Below are 19,355 nucleotides of genomic sequence, written 5' to 3'. Positions count from 1 at the left end.
TACAGTAGGCTGGGCACTTGCTGTAGATGTCAATTATTTCTATAGTAAAAGACATAGTATTGTTACAGAGAACAATTATTATCATTTTAGTGTTATGCCTCAGGCAGTCTAGTTAGATTTTGATAACCTTTATCCAACTTTGCACAAAAAATGATTTGTTTTTCGAGCCTTCGAAAACTGAATAAGCCATTGTATAACATTGTTCTTCTTTATTAGGACGGTCGCTGTTGCAACACAATTATGTAGATGTCAACCCTGCTAAATATATAATATATTTACTTATGCTAACTAGAGGTTAAATTCTGCCTTAAGGGAATAAAGTCAGGCTGAAACCATCTTCTTCCTTTTAGGCTACCATTATGGCAGTGATCTTAACAAACAGCGCTCCACTGTTACAAAGTCAACAGTTGGTTTACCATCTGGTGCATCATTACCTTTATGTGACACATCTTTCTGTATAGTCACTTTGACTATTTACCTTCAAAGGAAAAAATAATATCCACAATTGACTTTACTTTTAGCATTGCACAATTTCTTCAAGACAAAAACAATGTATCTGGATATAGTTGCATATGGACGCAATATGGAAGGACACCTGAGAAAAATGATTTTATAGCTCTCGCTTTGTTGACCTATAATTACTTAATTGAATCTAGATTGGAATGATAACAATAGTAAGAGCCGTGACTTTTGATGGTCAAAGCATAGTAAAAATAGGCTAGAAAAAGATATATATATATATATATATATATATATATATATATATATATATATATAATATATTTTAAACCAGCCTGAGATATTCTGGATAAGAACTTGACTCTCTATGCCATAGGGCCCATTTACATAGACTAACTTATTACTGATCAGTGGTCATATCATGCACCCAGTTGTTTCTTGTAAAGGGGCCCATATTCTCACAGGTAGCTAGAGTTTTCATATGTGTGTTGGTTGATCCAGTTGAGATTAACAGGGTATGGACTGGCACAAAGGAGAACAGATGAATCCCCCGGTGGGCCGCTAAAACCATCTGTATGAGCAGTACTTGTCACAAAAAACTTGATTCTCTATATACAGACAATGGCAGCATCTAATCAGTCATTTAACAAACTACCTAACCTAATGTATCAATGGTTTGTGATAAAGGGTAATGTAATATTTACATGTAGCTGAAAAGGGGGCCTTCAGAGTCAATTTTACTGGTCGGCCCTTGGAATCCCAGTCCGACACTGGAAATGGCTATAATCTGATAACTTGGAGAAATTTAGAAAAATGGGATTGTAGGAGTTGTTTTTTCCCATATGATAAGCCGTGCCAGCGATATTTTACAGTCGCGTTTTAACCTTCAGGGAAATAAGTCTATGAAATTTTTGGCACTTTCCAATGATTGTTACATTACACAAGTACCGGTATTTTCCAAAACAAACTTTATTTGGGGGGGGGAAACCTGCCTTATGGAGGCACCATGGGGTGACTCATAGGGCACATATGGATCAGTGTTATGGACCTGCATTTTTAGACTTCAGATGCTCGGCTGTAGGGTCCATGTGCATCTTGACTCCTTACTGATTGCAAAAAGTTAGGTTTTGGACTGGTGAATACTGTATGAGTGTCACCATTTATATGTAAAAAGATGGATATACACATTAAATACTGGATTGAATGAATGATCATTATTGCCTGTTAGTCACTGAGCCTGAGCATACATTTTCAATGACAATTGGTGACGGACTAGAGACCTTTCTTCGAATGTTCTTTGAAGGAAAACTCACTTGTGGATGAAGGATTTGTTAAAAGAATCAAATCTTTTGTCCAATAACTAGACAAAAAGTGCACGTGTGTCCAACTTATTTCCAGACAGAAATGGAGTGTCATCTGTCAGGTAAAATGGTCCTTTGCTGTATAATTGTACCTTTTGTGAACATTTGTTATGGTTGAAAAAAATCAATTTTCATTAACTTTAGCCTAATCTGTATTGGCAACTTAAAGTTTTCCTTACAAATTATGTGAAACTGGGACAATGAGTGATTGTTCATCTGTTTAATGAACATTTGTTGCGTCTATGGCCTAAAACCCATCACTGACTACATCAGCCAATATTGGATTATTTTAGCTGAAGATTCAGCCAGTGCTAACCTCTTCAGAAAAATAAAGTAAAGACCCTAGCGCCCAAGGAAATAGGTGCTGCTGACAGAAAACCGGGTCATGTGGGACAAACCCATGGAAAAACTTAATCAGATAAAAATCTTCGGAAAAAAATCCAACATGCCCAACTGGTGTTGTAGATGATTATATAGGTCGAAACTAAGAGTCCTATGTTGTGGTTGAAATCGTCCATTTTGTCCAACTTTTGTAACCTCATGTGTATGAGGTTCCTTACTAGTGATGAAGGAATATACTCGTTACTCGGGATTTCTCGAGCACACTCAGGGGTCCTCCGAGTATTTTTTAGTGCTCGGAGTTTGTTTTTCTTGCCGCAGCTGAATGATTTACATCTGTTAGCCAGCATAAGTACATGTGGGGATTCCCTAGCAACCAGGCAACCCCCACATGTACTTATGCTGGCTAACAGATGTAAATCATTCAGCTGCGGCAAGAAAAACTCAATCTCCGAGCACTAAAAAATACTCGGAGGACCCCCGAGCATGCTCGAGAATTCTCGAGTAATGAGTATATTCGCTATTCCTTACACCTGAAGAGCTGCAGAATCTCTCCCTGTAAGGGCTCATTCATATGAACACATTTTTGGTCCTACTGCTGACTGTGTGAAAAAACGGACTGCACTCGGACCAATATTATTCAATGGGGCAGTCCAGATGACTGATTTTTTTATTTTTCCATAAATCGGATGAGACTCACTCATTCAAGTCGATTGGTGCATAAAAAAAACTGGATGCCATACGGAACCACCGTAGAGCCACCAATTTTTACCGATATTGCAATTCTGTAACAGGAAATGGTAAATTGTTGTGTAAATGATTAATAGTTGCTGGTGGGAAAAAAATGGATTGTATACGGACTGCACACGGGTGACAACAAGTAATAAATAAAACATTTTTTAATATACTCATGTGATCTTTAGCATCTTATTTATGAAACTGTCGGGATTACTAGCTCCAATTCAAAACCATCAACCTTGGGTGATTGTGGCAAATTAAAGTAAAAAAAAAAAAGAAAAATGTGTTCCACATAATCCGTGTTGAGCATTTACATACATTATGTGACTTTTCTCTCTAAGCTCTTTTCTATGAGTTTGTGGATATGGCATTTTCTGAATTCATCACTGTTTGCCGAGGCAAACAGCCTACAAGCCGGCTTACACAATTCATGTCCTTCACAAAGCATCTCCCCCAAGTTTCTATAAGACCAAGGAGAAAGCTGAAAGATAAAGTTCTATTTACATATATAGCTTACAAAAGCCAAGTCTCCAGAGACGGTCAACAAACACAACCACCTGGGCACTTACATTCCGAAACGTTTCTTCCTTTCACCTTCTCACAAAAGAGGCTTTTGACTATTGTAACACACGGGCCTTTGTGCCTTTTGTGGTAGTCTGCTGAAGCATGTTGTGTGTTTGTGGAGGTGTGTGTATGTGTGTGCTTAGCGGTTGGAATGTGGGTTGGTTCTTACAATTAGAATTAATTGCCTCATTTTTCCTTCCATGCAGTTATGTCGGGGCATTACTACCAGTCTCCAATATAAACTTGCTCTTGGTATATGTGTCAGTGAACTGGAACAGTTCTTTCTATTGTGTCCTGACCGCGTAAATAATCAGTTCTTTAGCCGACAAATTGATTAACTCTCCGCCTTCCTTCGTCTTAATAAACCCGTGAAAGATCACTGAAATTCATTGTGTAAATTTTACATAAAACTTTTTATTAAAAAGCAATAATTTTGGTATTTTTTTCTTTTTAATATACTAATGGTCCAGTGCATCAAGACTGGGGCCCATCTTGCTGAAATATAAGGCGCCAAATTAATTGAGTGACTTGTGCCTACACGTGCCACATTTGTGCAGCATAAAACATCCTCACTTTTGATGAATTGGATAGGCAAGTGTGGCCAAACCGCTTCGCACCTCGGCTCCTCCCCAGATTCAAGCTGGCACCAAAAACAACAAAAGTTGCAAAATTTTTGCATAACTGTATGTTGAGCAAAAATTTTGTCATTTTTGAAAGATTTTACACCGTTTTTCTTGGATAAAAGCCCCTAAGGTTATGTTTATTATTGATTTATTGAGTATACTTAGTTGTATAATGGCATCATATTATCATATTCCACAGCACTTTACAGACACCATCTTTACTGCCCCCATTGGGGCTCACAATCTACATTTCCTATCATATAACCCAAAAAGAAATACAGGACACGAGGATATCAAGTATAAGAATAACAATCTTTGTTTGGACAATTAATAAAAACATCAGACAAATTTAAAGAAAAAGGAAGAATAAAAAAGGGGATAAAAAGTGACTCCAAAGTGCCATGTCCGTACAAGGCACAGAACACTTGGGGCAAAAAAAAACCATGAAACAAAAACTTGAGGAATCAAAAAAGGCTGTAAAATTGAATATCGTTAAATAGAAAATTCTCCATAATCTTTCAATATGTCAGTAATAACACGAACAGTATACAATAGAGTATGCATGAATCAATGGGCTATATAAAGTGCTTGTGCAGAAAGTAAAAAAGCTAATTAAATCAACCTTCAATTCTCAAAATACTTAAGTTATAAGTAACAAGTGCAAATAAAGCGCAAGCAGAGATACATGCGTATCATATACACAGCAACAGTTTATAACTAAGAGGTTCAACAGCCACCATAAATGAAGACATAATGCCAATCATTCCTGACTCCAAGCTAACAATATAAAGCAGTATAATCCCCAGTGTACAACCTGATAGTGACGTAGATAAGTGGCCCCAACGTACGTTTCGCATTTGGCTTCCTTGGGGGGAGTTTGACATTTTCTGTGTTAAAAGTATGATGAATCAGCCGCTAAGGTTGTGTTTATTATTTATTTAGTATACTTATTTGTATAGTGCCATCATATTGCACAGCACTTTATAGACACAAACATCACTGTGGCCATTGGGGCTCACAACCTATATTCTCTATCAGTAGGTCTTTGCAGTGTGGGAGGAAATCAGAACACCAAGAGGAAACCCACACAAGCATGGCCGTCGTTATTTGAGCTTCTTTTTTTTTTCTTTTGTTTGCAGCCAAAACCTTCTCTCTTTAAAGTACGGTAAATTCGCTGCATTTTAAATGTTTATTTTTTTGGTGCAGATTACATGTGTGATTTGACAACAGTACATTAATAAAGTTCGTTTTATGCATCAAAAACGCTGCACAAATGTTATACATTTTTTTTTCATTTGCTCATTACTTTTAATGGGTAAACATGCTGCAGATTTTAAAAAATGAAGGAGAATAAAAGCTGTGTGTGCATTAGATTTTGCTAGTATTGTAAAATGCAGCTTATTTTGTGCACAAAGAAATACCACCAAAAAAAAAGAATAAAAAAATTATCAAAACGCGTGACTGTAGGCCAAATCTACAATTCATCTTATCAATATATGTGTTACTTATTGGCTGAATAGTCTTTTGGACGTCATCTTCTACTATTAACTGTTTGTAACTGATGTTAACATGCAAGATGCTCTCAATAACTATTGGTCACAATCTTGTAAGTCCGCCATAGCTATTGGCTAAAAGATGGTTTATGCGGTAGCTATCTTGGCCGTTTCTCTGATACCCGGGAGCTCTCACTCTGCTGAGTGCTTATGTGTTCTCCCGCAGGACATCTCTGCTGATTTATCTCAGGAAGAGCAAAAGGATTGGCAGTCTAAAATTGAGCATGCCGTATCCATATGCCCCCCTACTTCATCTGTCTGGGACCCCCATACATATTTAAACTGTCGGCTGCACCCATCGATATTGGATTAAATCTGAACCGCGAACAGCTATGAAGTGTGTATAGCTGGCTTTATGCTCCCAGCAGAACTGTAGAGATGTACGTTGAAATTGCTTTCCATAAGAGCAAGGCCTCTAGGCAGGACTAGCTCCATAGTATGGCATCTGGATGAACATGCGCATTTTGGATTCATACAGATCCTTTCCATCATTTGGTGGCATAGGGATGTTTAAGTCCCGTACTGGGCGTTCCCAACCTGCGCAAAAATGTCCTTTTTTTTAAATAAATATTTGGTTTTACATAAATTTTATATCTTTTTAGGATTTTATCTAACAGATCTGGACAGACCCGGAAAAATCCAGCCGACAGCTCTTTTCTGATTCTCTCATACATAAGAACACACTGCTCGGCTGAGCATTCCTCTCCAGTCTATGAAAGAGTTGCTGCCACAATAATCGGCAGCAGCTTATTTCTACATTTAACTAGAGGATTGAATTCCAACGGCACGATCTTATATCCTGCCATATAATTTGTCGGGGGACAATTGGGAGGCCCCAATACACATTAGATGATCAGGCAGTCCTGCTGAAATTGGCGAGTCCAACCAACTTATATCTAATCTGTATGAGGTTCTTTACAGCAGGGGTGGGGAACCTCAGGCCCGCGGGCCGTATACGGCCTTCGATGACCTTCTATCCAGCCCCCGAGTAGATTCCCGGGGACTGCAGTGCTTGGGCCAGCACCTGTATTTTAACGACCCCCTGGACCATCAATTTCTTCTTGCTTTGTGAGCATACGCAGTGTTCACTACTCAACGCTGAGGTGCATGCAGTGAAAGATTACGACCTGACACCAGTGCCAGTGTCAGGACAAACTTTGTGGGCAGAGTTAAGGTACCGTCACACTCAGCAACTTTACAACGAGAACGACAATGATCCGTGACGTTGCAGCGTCCTGGATAGCGATCTCGTTGTGTTTGACACGCAGCAGCGATCTGGATCCCGCTGTGATATCGCTGGTCGGAGCTAGAAGTCCAGAACTTTATTTGGTTGTCAGGTCGGCGTGTATCGTCATGTTGGACATCAAAAGCAACGATGCCTGCAATGTTTTACATGGAGCTAACAACCAGCGAGAACGATAAGTGAGTCGCTGTTACGTCACTGGATCGCTCCTGCATCGTTCTGGAGTTACTGTGTTTGACGTCTCTACAGCGACCTAAACAGCGACGCTCCAGCGATCGGCTCGTTGTCTATATCGCTGCAGCGTCGCTGAGTGTGACGGTACCTTAAGTGCGCAGTTTGTACGCCCCCCGAAGGATGGAATAAATATCCAAATGGCCCTTGGTAGAAAAAAGATTCCCCACCCCTGCTCTACAGAAACCAAAGGGACCTTTAAAAGTATCACTCATGTGTAAAGTACAGAGAACATAACATTGAGAGGAACGGTATGTAAACTGAAGAAATTTACTTATCAGTAAATAGTATAAAGGATATCGCTGTCATCCTGAATTGTCTGATAATAGGTAATTCTTAGTAATGAGCAACCGTGCTTGGAAAAGGTGTTATCCGCCGAGCATGTTCCGGTGCTAAGCGAGTGACTTTGGCATGCTCGAATAATATGTCCGAGTCCCTGCGACTGTTTATCCAAGCATGCTCGGGTGCTAAGCGAGTGACTTCGGTGTGCTCGAATAATATGTCCGAGTCCCCACGGCTGTTTATCTGAGCATACTCGGGTGCTAAGCGAGTGACTTCGGTGTGCTCGAATTATATGTCCGAGTCCCCACGGCTGTTTATCTGAGCATGCTCGGATGCTAAGCGAGTGACTTTGGCATGCTGGAATATGTCCGAGTCCCCACGACTGTTTATCCGAGCAGGCTCGGGTACTAAGCGAGTGACTTCGGCATTCTCGAATAATATGTCCGAGTCCCCACGGCTGTTTATCTGAGCATGCTCGGGTGCTAAGCGAGTGACTTCGGTGTGCTCGAATTATATGTCCGAGTCCCCACGGCTGTTTATCTGAGCATGCTCGGGTGCTAAGCGAGTGACTTTGGCATGCTCGAATTATATGTCCGAGTCCCCACGGCTGTTTATCTGAGCATGCTCGGATGCTAAGCGAGTGACTTTGGCATGCTGGAATATGTCTGAGTCCCCACGACTGTTTATCCGAGCAGGCTCGGGTACTAAGCGAGTGACTTCGGCATTCTCGAATAATATGTCCGAGTCCCCGTGGCATCCATGCAAGGATTACCTAACAAACAGGCCATCCATGCATGTGTTGCAGCTGTCAAACACCTTAGGGGACTCTGACATATTTTTAGAGAACTCCGATGACACTCGGATAGCACCTGATAACACCTTATCCGAGCACGTTCGCTCATTCTATGTTGTACAGAACAAGAATAGATGGAACAACAAAGGAAAATTGCGCAGAGTAGGGCCGATGCATAAAAATTTAACCATGTTTACGCTTTCATTTTCCAAAATGTCATTGAAAAATGAGAAGTGAAGAACCCTTTCCTCTGCACCAGTTTTCATACATTTCTCTAAGTGTTGGCCTGTGTTAATAAGGACTCATTCAGACGTCTAATTTTTTTGCAAGGTTTAATTCAATTTTCATCCATTGTTGATCCATGTGTCTGTTATTAGCGTTTGCTATGCAAAACAAAATGCTCCAAGCTTCTCTTGACCATTAAAAGTAAAAAATTGACAACACTTGGATGAGCCACAAATGGTGTCCATTTGCTATCCATTTTTTTTCTACTAACCCATTGACTTGTATTTATGAGCTTTATCTGAGACTAGTAACAAACATGCAAATGTCCCTGTTTTTTTGTATTATTACTTTTTTCTCTGTCACTCGTATCCTGATTCATCAAAGTGATTGTTAGAATTGTGGAATTAAATGCTCTGAAAAGTCATAACATTTTTTCACAAATTTTGCAATTTTTGGTATTTTCGTCACTTTTGGCCAGATCCATCAAAATGGGCAAAGCTGGAGCGGAATGGGGACTGGGAGTGGCGATGCCTGCTTGCTGGGGTATACCGTTGACACAAATTTGTGGCGAGGTGCACAGAGGAGCACGCCCCTTTTAAGATGGGCCTTAGTCAAAAATTAATATATTCTATAAAGGGACAAACTTGGATAGAACACATACATGAAAATTAGATGTCTGAATCAGGTCTGATGCAAACCTTTCCATCACTGGTGTCATTTCGAGGGCTTGTTCAGGACTTGGAAACAGTGTGCCATGTTCTGCCTGTGATTTTTGTTTTCTATCTTATCATGGGCAAGAACTTTAATTGTAAACTTTCGCACTGCTAAACAGAGCAGCAGCAAGACAAAATGACAACATTGCAGTGTTTATCGCAACTGTCCTAAATACTTGTACACGTGTATGTATGGCAGAATGTATATACGTTTCATCTAATAATTCTTAGTCCTCATGTTCTGGCTGAGCTCGCTGCATTTTTAGCTCAGGGGCCTCTTTCTCTCACTTTTGATTTTTTTTTTTTCTTAAGCTTTAGGTTAAGAAAAAAATTGTTCACGTCAAGAAAGTTAAAAAATGATTCCAGTCTGAGTAACTGGCGCGAGCCATAAATATGTTTTTATGGAGGCAGCAAGTTTCGGCTGGAGATTGTATGAAGGGAATGTTTGTTTAAGTGCAGTTTTTATAGGGGAGTGTTTATTTAAGTCTTCCATGGTAAAGACAGGGGGCTTCAGGAAAGGTGTGTATACTGCCCTGCTCCTTCTGTGTATACCGCCCCGCTCCTTCTGTGTATACCGCCCAGCTCCTTCTGTGTATACCGCCCCGCTCCTTCTGTGTATACCGCCCAGCTCCTTCTGTGTATACCGCCCCGCTCCTTCTGTGTATACCGCCCCGCTCCTTCTGTGTATACCGCCCCGCTCCTTCTATGTATACCACCCTGCTCCTTCTGTGTATACCGCTCCGCTCCTTCTGTTTATACCGCCCTGCCATTTCTTTGTATATCTACACTTGTGTGTATAGGTGCAACAGGAAAAAATGATTGTGTATTGTGAGAGAAACCCAAGCTTTAGCTGATGGGGAGGACTTGGCAGCAGTGAAGCTTACATGGTGTTTTGTTATGTCCATGAATGTTAATAAGATGTGTATATATACATACAGATGTAACGGAGCAGAATTTTCATTTTAACCCTTTGGGGCATCGTTAGCTGCTTGTGACTACATCAGGGCAGATCTAAAACCTCATCTCCAGAGATCTAGCACAATGAATATATACATAATTTTTTTTTTTAAACATTTGTGATCTGTGTAGTGAATCATAACCACAAGTTGAGATGTCGATAATAATCTCCATACGGTGCACATACCATACATTCCCTTATGTTTTTCCTCTTGGCCAGAGAAGGCAATCTTACTCCTTTGCGCTGTAGGGCTCCTTATTGTAGTGCCAGATTTTGACACTCATGATAAAGGTTGGCAGCATGGTGCCTCGGTGGTTGGCACTGTTGTTTTGTAGCACTGTGGTCCGGTTTTACTGCATTGCCTTAGGCTACGTTCACACTAGCGTTCTGCTAGTGTGCGTCGCCTTAGCGTCGGGCGACGCAGCGGCGACGCACGCGTCATGCACCCCTATGTTTAACATGGCGGATGCATGCGTTTTTGTGTGCTGCGTTTTGCAACACTTGCGTCTTTTTTGCCGCTAGCATCGGACCAAGAAAACGCAGCAAGTTGCATTTTTCTTGCGTCCGATTTTCGGCAAAAAACGACGCACGCGTCGCAAAACGCAGCGTTTTTGCGTGCGTTTTGCCGCGTTTTTGTGTGCGTCGTGCGTTGCGTCTGAACGTAGCCTTAGAGCAGGGGTCCCCAACTCCAGTCCTCAAGGCCCACCAACAGGTCATGTTTTCAGGATTTCCTTAGTATTGCCCAGGTGATAATTGCATTACCTGTGCAAAACAAAGGAAAACCTGAAAACATGATCTGTTGGTGGGCCTTGAGGACTGGAGTTGGGGAACTCTGCCTTAGGGGGCATTTCTTTCTCCATCTACACCATGTCTATGATCCTTGGGACAAGTTCTTTCCCCTGTTGTGGGCTAACATTCCAATTCCTTGAAGAGATAAGTACCTCTATAATATGTCCCCCAAGAACACACCCCCCCTACCTTTCTTACCTTGAGAGTCAAATTTAGTACTGTCGATGGTTGCAAACGACAGAAAATGCCAAGAAATCGTGGAAACCACCTGTGCGCCTCTTTGAAAATTACAATCCCTCGAGTATCCCTTTGTAAGCTAACAATACTTCAAATGCCCCTTTATAAAGTGGTAATACCCCAAGTGCCATCTTATAAAGAAATAATGGCCCAAGATCATCCTTATATGGTATTTGTGTCCCTTTATAAAGTAGTAATACCCCAAGTGCCATCTTATAAATAATGGCCTAAGACCACCCTTACAAAGTATTTGTGCCCCTTTATAAAATAATATTGCCAAGTGTCCCTATATAAAATAATAAATTCCCAAGTGCTCCATTATAAAGTAGTAATTATTTGAGTACCCCCTTAAAAAAGTAATAATGCCACAAGTGCCTTCTTTGAAATTGATAATACCCTGAATGCCCGTTTACAAAGTACTAATCCCCCCGAGTACCACCTTTAAAAAGTAGTAATGACCTGAGTCATAAGGCCAGGGTCACACAAGCGTACATTCTCTCCTCCGAGAGAATTGGATCGATTTATGGTAATGACTCTTCAATCAAACTCTGATCCGAGTGTCAGCTTGGTGTGATGAACCGTATCACAGGTGAGGAGTAGATGGAGAACACAATTTTTCCATCTTCTCCATTGTCTGAGTCTGCAGATATCGGACTGCATTCAGATGTCATCCTAGTGCAGTCCGATGATTTCCATGTGTCCATAGAATGAATTGGTATGAGAAAAACCGCTGATCAGCACTGCCCCATAGTATAACATTAGTCCTTCAGTGCCCCCATAATATGTAATAATGCCCCTGGTGTAGTCCAATACATTTCAGTGACAATTGAACAGACATCCGGGTTCCACACGTGAGGGACATGCAAGCCACATATTGACTCCTGAGCCACAGATTGAGGACCCCTGCCCAAGAATATACTATAAAACACCCACGTTTTTCTTTTCCTTTTAAGCCGATTGTTAGCTTTACTCTTTACCCTGTCCTCAGACGTAATAAAGCATGGCGATAGGCGTCTGGAACCACTTATCCCAAGAGAAAACAAGAGTATAGAACTGAAAAATCTATCCTGTTGGATCCATGTTTACTTTCAAATTAGATGTCAGGTCAGGATTTTGTCGCTGCATAGACCTTATACTGTGTACGGGATCCTCTAGTGAAAGAGTAATGTCTATGGGTAGCTTTATTAATGCTGCCCTTTGAAGGTTTACATATAAACATTATTCTTATTTTCCCTCTTGAGCTGCATACACCATAACATCATCCTGTGTTGTTAAGACCTAAAACAAAAAGATATTCGACTTATGGGGGAACGCCATGAAAAGTGGAGATGTGTGAATGTTTTGTACTGCTGCTCGAATTCCCCTTTTAATAGTCAAAATCATGAGTATACCCTGTAAGGCCTTGTTCTAAGACTACTGGACCAAAAGACGTAGAGTTGGCATCCTCGGCTCTAAGGGATGCAAACTTTTTCCTGCACGGAACACCGGTTATGCCGATCTTGTTGTTTAGTTTTTTTTTAGAACTTTGCTTGCTCGTCAGTTCAACCTCAGATCTTCATAATCCCCTGGCATGGCTACAAAAAACTGATGGAAGCAATCCTGATGACCATGCAGCCAAGGGATTCAAAAGACGAGTGGCTTTGTGCACATGGAATTTTCTGACCAAGAAACGTCAAGTTTTGGAGGAGGTTTTAGATTAGGAGATTTTCTGCTCCAAAATCTCATTGAAAAACTCCAGATTATTTCCATTCTATTTGTTATCTCGCATCCTAAAATAAGTTTCTAAAATCTTGATGAACTACTCTACTTCCCCTATATGTTTCTGTGTGCCTGCATCCATCCACTGTAGGTTAAAATATACAGCCGCTTTATAGTTTGGGAAAACCAGGTGCGTAGAGATTTTATCATCTACATTCCTAAGTTGATTTGTGGTTTCTCAAAAATAAATATTACATTAATAATATAAATATGATTTTATATATAGTTGAATGAATACATTGTCAAATTCTAAATAGTTGGTCCATGCATTACGTTCAATGCATTTAGTGTGTTTTTTAATTTTACAGGTCATTTACACAGACTTATGCAATCAAAGCTGAGCCCCCCTCACCCTCTCTGGAAAGTGACGCTCTTTATTCCTAGTAGGAAGGGGGGACAAGTTGGAAAATGCAGCTGTAAAAACTCTCCAGGCAAGATTTAAAAAAAAATGGCTGTAGGTCCTGCAAACAAACTGTTCTCACAAGAGTCCAGAATTTAGTTGTTGAGCATAAACTTTGCCTGCCGAAAATTCCTGATAACTTACACAGTGATTTGCCTTAGCATATACATTAATTTGTATGCATGGAATTGTGTATTTGGTGCCATCATCACTTTGTATACATGGGTGTGAATTGAAGGGATTGTCCAGGCTTTTGGGCTCAAATCTACAGTCATTCTATGTGACTGCAGACTCGTGAATCCTCACAGCGTGCACATTGCGCACTGTCAGAATTCTCCAGTGCTGGAATGGGCAGTCAGGTGACAGCAAGTATACAATTTCCATACTCCCAGCCACTTTCCTGCTAGACATGTCCGATCTCTCAGTTCCCTTGTATTGAGCAAGGCTGCGCACGTCTAGCCGGCTTGTGACAGTATGTTTGCGAATTGCAGAATCCTGACAGTGTACACACTGTGCGCTGTGAGGATTCACAAGTCTACAGCCACATAGACTGACATAAGCCACAAGACTGAACAACCCCTATAAGGCTGAAAGCAGGTAAACAGATGCAGTAACAGTCGGAGGCAGAGCAAGGGTTAACAGAAGAATTTAATCTAACAGTGTTACTCCACACAGGGAGGGGATAAATGTAAGATAGGGCAGTAAAACTGTATACTGTCAACTTAGGGGCAACAGGTATATGAATAGATAAAGAAGAGTTCAAAAGCAGTAGTCTCTGAGATGGTCGTGGTGGCGTTCTGGCCTGAACGCTTGAAGAACCCGTGTGTCGTCCTGGTATGGAAAGGGCCTTGAATTCTGGTGTTGCAGATGGTCCTGGAATGTCCGGTTGCAGGTTCTGGATCCAAGGGGAAGATTCACTGGAGGAGCAGTCCTTTCTCTTAAGTACTGACACCGTATGGGAGCGGGTATGTCAGGCAGCTGCACTCTCTGTGGCCTGGTGGTCCCGTCTCAGGGTGCACCCTCTATGGTCTGGCTGCAAGGAGGAACCACTCACGGTCGGTAACACTACTGGAGTCAGCACAGTCAGAGGTTTCTAAGAAGCATCTGCACCTGTGGTCTCCGGTAAGCTGATGTAGCCTACTTCATCCTGACCGTGCTGTGCAGGAAGGCTAGCACTCTGTTCCCGCACACTATCACTTCCTTCCCAGACTGCACTGGTTCCCACGTATTGTCACCCTTTTATGTCCTCCACGCCCCCTGGTCTTAAGTTCAAAAGTCTGTCCGGGGAACTAAACTCTCCCCCTGCAACACGGGTGACAGCACCGATTGTTCCGAACTCGTTCTGGAAAAGGCACACAGCAACAGTTTCTCCTCCATATCTGTTAGCCTAAAATCATCTGAACATGTGTATGGGGGTCCCTACTTTCCCTCTATGGGCTCATACTCACTTGCACGAGACTCGGATGGGCACTGCACCTGGCACAGAGGAGTGGAGTGTGCGGTTGCATGTATTCCTATGCGGCCGCACGCTCCGATCTGAGTGCCTGCAGCAGCATCGGGACTCATCCAAGTCTCGCGCAATTGAGTATGAGCCCTATAGCTAATCCTTTTCTTCTTTGGAAGCTAAAGGAACCTGACAAAGGCTTCCGCACAGAACACCAGCACTGAGTGTTCCAGAGTATGGGAGTTGAGGGAGATATCTGCTGTCCGAATAATTGTTTTGTTGACAGCTATCCAATATGTATGAAGGGGGGGGGGCTGGCTAACTTTTAATGTAGAGAGGGTATAAACATTTTTTCTCACATATAGATGTCATCTGTTCTGTACCCAGTGATGATGGGGACTATATTAAAATCAACTTGTGGCTTCTTCAATATTTTCCCACCAATCTGGCACCAAATCGGCATCCATAGTGTCTGCAATTACAGATTTCTTAGTCTACCATCTATGTCCATGGATATGTTATTTTCAAGCAAATCAGAACAGTTTTCCATCTCTTATACAAAGTCTAAATCAATTGTATAAACTTGATCAACTGACCCCTACCTCCATTGCTGGCCATCATACCCTAATGATTTAGCACCAAACTTCCAACCATAACATTCACATGGATTCATGAATTCTTTAGTATAAACTTGATCTTAGAAAACTCTTCGAAGCGTCTTATTTTTTGGGTTATTTTTAGCTTATATTTCACCCTATTGTAACAGCAGAACTATTAAAGCTTCCTATTGTGTAGGCTGCCTTCACCTGCTTTATGGGTCCCCTGTGACCCTTCCTACTATAGCCGTCCTTGCTTATCGATTATAGATGTACACCCATCCTTTTCCTGCATCTCACTAGGGTCAAGCATCTGCTCGAGTATTTAGGAATCCTACAAAACGCAGCACAATCTCCTGTACCAAAATTCAGAACAATTTTGATTCATATTTAATAAATCCAACCACATTTTATGTTGAGATGAAAGTTTCTCACCACATCTTCATTTTAGAAATGGAGCTCTATACTTTTGGACTGGAGGAATTTTTATCGCAGAGATGTGGCAGCAAGTTATCCTCCGTGTGGTTTGCTTGCATTGCAGATTTTTGTTCTACCACCCTAATAAAAGTGGATTACGTGGGGAAAAATCTTCTCACTCTTCAGTATTCATGGAATTTTGGAATCATTTCGAAGACTGAAGTCTTCGCTTTACTATGGTTGGTATCTTAATGTCTAAATTAGGGTATTTGTTTTTTTTTCAATATCTCATTGCCAAATGTGACGGGAGAATGGGAAATATAGCGATGTATCCAAGCTGTTTTTATGAAGTTGACTCACAATAGAGAGAAAATGACAACATTTAATGGTGACAGTTGAATTTTCTTTATTGTGAGGATTAACTGGATTTCATGGACTCAACCATTCATAATGGAAGTGTCTGTTTTATAGTATAAAAGTAATAACTAAATGCTTAAAAGAATGAACATATGTATTTATATTTAAAAATGGCTTGCTGTGCAGATGTTCAGGCTTTTGAGCTTCTTTTAACCTCACTTGAAAGAAGTGACTGGACCATTCTTCAGGCAGATTCGGCTTGAAAGGCATTCTCTAGTTTAAACAATCAAAAACCTAGTATTACAACAAAATGAGCACATACCCTGCAGTAAGTTTAAATAAATACGGTAGTAACAATACATGCAAATAACATAGGATACTTAGTTGACACTATTTTGATCAAAAGAGAGTAAAAGCCATCCAACTGCGAAAAAGTAACCCAATCAAGAGAACTCTTGTAGTTCACCTCTATGTGTCGGCAGATCTCAAAGTAGACTGCGGCACATCAGGACCCAGACCTTCCTGTTTGGCACCTGCCCTTGGAAAGCTATGTTGACAAGATGCACAGGTCAAAAAGGGGAGCCATGCTCCCATATGTACAAAAAACTAAAGAAACGAGCAGGAACACATTGATAAAAGTAGAATGGGTAGGTACATAGTCACACTGTGTTAAAAAATGACAAATGACAAACATTTATGATCCCCGTGAAGGATTAGTTAAGAAATATGGTCAAAATGGCCAATTCTGTTGACAAGCAGCCGGCAAAGCCTGCCAGGGTCCACAGACATTAGATCATTGGCAGATTATTCCCAACTGTGGTGGGATCTGTCAACAAGACATTGGTGCCAGAGCTTTCTATTAATTTCTGTAAGAGTATAACTATCTCGAAATTATACTGAGTACTTATGTTTTCCTAATGATGACGCTTTTTATAAAAATGGAAATATGTATTGTAACCTATCCATATAATTAAGTAATTAGTGACACAACTGGTGTACAGTCTACATGTATAAAGAATATATAAAATTACTATTACACATTACTATTCTCTGTCATTTTATTCTATTGGGTTACTCTCCGCATTGTAAATCGTGTTGATATTACAAGTCACCAAGGGTTACTATAACCATTGAAACTGCTGCCATGTGAACTTTATTTAATCGGTGAGCTTTAATATCCATATAATTAAGAACAATAACTAATCTAGTCTTCATAATGGAGTCTTAACCACTCCTTAGTAATCTGTTTGTAAGATGACATTTGCACAATCTCCCACACCTCCCTGGTTATTGGCAAAGACCAATGCAATTTTTTTCACCATAAAGGTACACATTCCTTAACTTTTTTTTTTTCAGTTGTTTATAAGTTTTTGTTTTTTTCATCTTTGTTTTTCTTACAGAGGATACAAGAGAAATTGGAAGTTTGTAAAATAATGACTACACAGTAGTCTTGGCTTGATTTTAAATAAGTGAGGTCAACAGGGGATTTTTTTATTTTTGTTTTTTAAATTAGAGTTGGCTAAACTCACCAGCTAATCGTCTAATGTATATGGTGGGGTGACTTCTGACTCTGTCCTTGATACTTGATGGGAAAGAGAAGGATCAGGCAGTTTGGATTAAAATGCCCCATCTATTTGTTCTCCCAAGAGCCATACTTTTCCAGAAATGTTGGACAGCTGCCTACTTTTCCATTGAAAATGTATACAATTTTGTATCAGCTGATTGTTCTTGTGTATGGGAAGGTTGGGAGAGATGACTTGTCAGCTGAACATTCGTTTGGCTAACAGATATACTGTATAAAGTACCATATATTGAAAAGTTTTTGGATCTTTTGCATCAAAATCATTAATATCAAGTCTGGTCACTTTGGCGAACAAGTAAGTTGTTCTGAGATGAACATTTACATTGGCTGATAAGTGTCGACATGAAAATAGGCTTAAAAAAAAGAAATTATGAATTCATTTTAATGTTCCCATTAATCTCTTACAGGGTCTCTCAAACAGGATCGAGGACCACATAGTGGTGATTACGTCTCATGCTTGCTCACAGCCAGTCAGATGGGGTTGTTCTCGGTGTGGCGCTCAGGGAAAACAGGCGGTGGGTACACTGACATCATGCTGCTACTTCTTTGCCTGTTTCTGGTTGGTTTGGCGATTGCTCGTCCATCTTACAGCCGAGGAGAGGATACCACCATTGAACCAGAAGGTAAGATATAGCAAAAATGTGTCTCAATCGAAAACCAGAAACATATCAAGGGACAGTTATAAAATGTTGGAGATGAACACTCTTGTTTTGATGTTTGATATAATTTATTAAAGGCAATATTTCAGGAGCGTTTATTTTTTAAACTTGGAAATAATATTTTTCAGAAAAAATAAGTACTCCACTCTATGCAATACCCGTTGCCATTGCCTTTTCTGTCTTACAATTGGGGTAGGTTCATACGAGCGATTTCTCCACATTACGACCAAAACGGACCGATGAGTTTGACCAGAGTTTGACCAGAGTTTGACCAGAGTTTGACCAGAGTTTGACCAGAGTTTGACCAGAGTTTGACCAGAGTTTGACCAGAGTTTGACCAGAGTTTGACCAGAGTTTGACCAGAGTTTGACCAGAGTTTGACCAGAGTTTGACCAGAGTTTGACCAGAGTTTGACCAGAGTTTGACCAGAGTTTGACCAGAGTTTGACCAGAGTTTGACCAGTTTCTCTCATGCATGGAGAGAACATTTGTTTTACTCCACATAGTCTTTTCTGTAAGTCCACGTAAATTGTGCTGCACATGCATGTCATCCGAGTGTGGTCTGATTTTTTTTCATCAAGAAACCTTAGACTTGCATTGCCAATTTTGATCAGACCTTCGGATCAAAATCGGACATGTCTCTGATATTTTCTATCTACTGCTAAGTATGAGAAAAAAATTGGACATGTGCACTGCTCCATTAAATATCAAAGGTACAAGTGTTATCTGTATAAACCATGACTAGCACTCACACGAGAAAATTGGATATGTGCAAGAGCCCTTTTATTAAGATATTGATGTTATTTACAAGTCTCTGACATGATGAGCTGAAAGGTAGCGATGCATAATCTACAATCTAGGCGTACTTCTTACACACCGTTTATATTGTAAGGCCCCCATCTCCGTAATATATTAAAAAGTGCGATCACTCATCTTCCCAGCCTAAAATCTGTAAGCACTGGTTGCACCCTTGCCCAGGGGAGATAGTTTGTAACACCGGTGACATTGCCCTGCAGGAGACTCTTCCTGAAGACA

The 19,355-nt window shown here is 40.6% G+C and overlaps 1 protein-coding gene across 2 annotated transcripts in view; it reads left to right on the top strand.

The window, feature by feature from the left end:
• Positions 1-19,355, top strand: part of FGFR2 (fibroblast growth factor receptor 2) — a 92,032-nt gene that overhangs the window by 21,130 nt on the left and 51,547 nt on the right. For both annotated transcript variants that reach the window (XM_069753663.1, XM_069753662.1), the window contains exon 2: positions 18,070-18,285. In XM_069753663.1, the coding sequence (XP_069609764.1) occupies positions 18,138-18,285 (148 nt within the window). In that variant the 5' untranslated portion in view covers positions 18,070-18,137. The remainder of the gene's footprint in view (positions 1-18,069; positions 18,286-19,355) is intronic.

The sequence above is a fragment of the Ranitomeya imitator genome, chromosome 2, assembly GCF_032444005.1.
Source record: "Ranitomeya imitator isolate aRanImi1 chromosome 2, aRanImi1.pri, whole genome shotgun sequence".
Lineage (NCBI taxonomy): Eukaryota > Metazoa > Chordata > Amphibia > Anura > Dendrobatidae > Ranitomeya > Ranitomeya imitator.
Note: the sequence above shows the minus strand (reverse complement) of the source record. Positions and strands in the feature narration are given on the sequence as shown.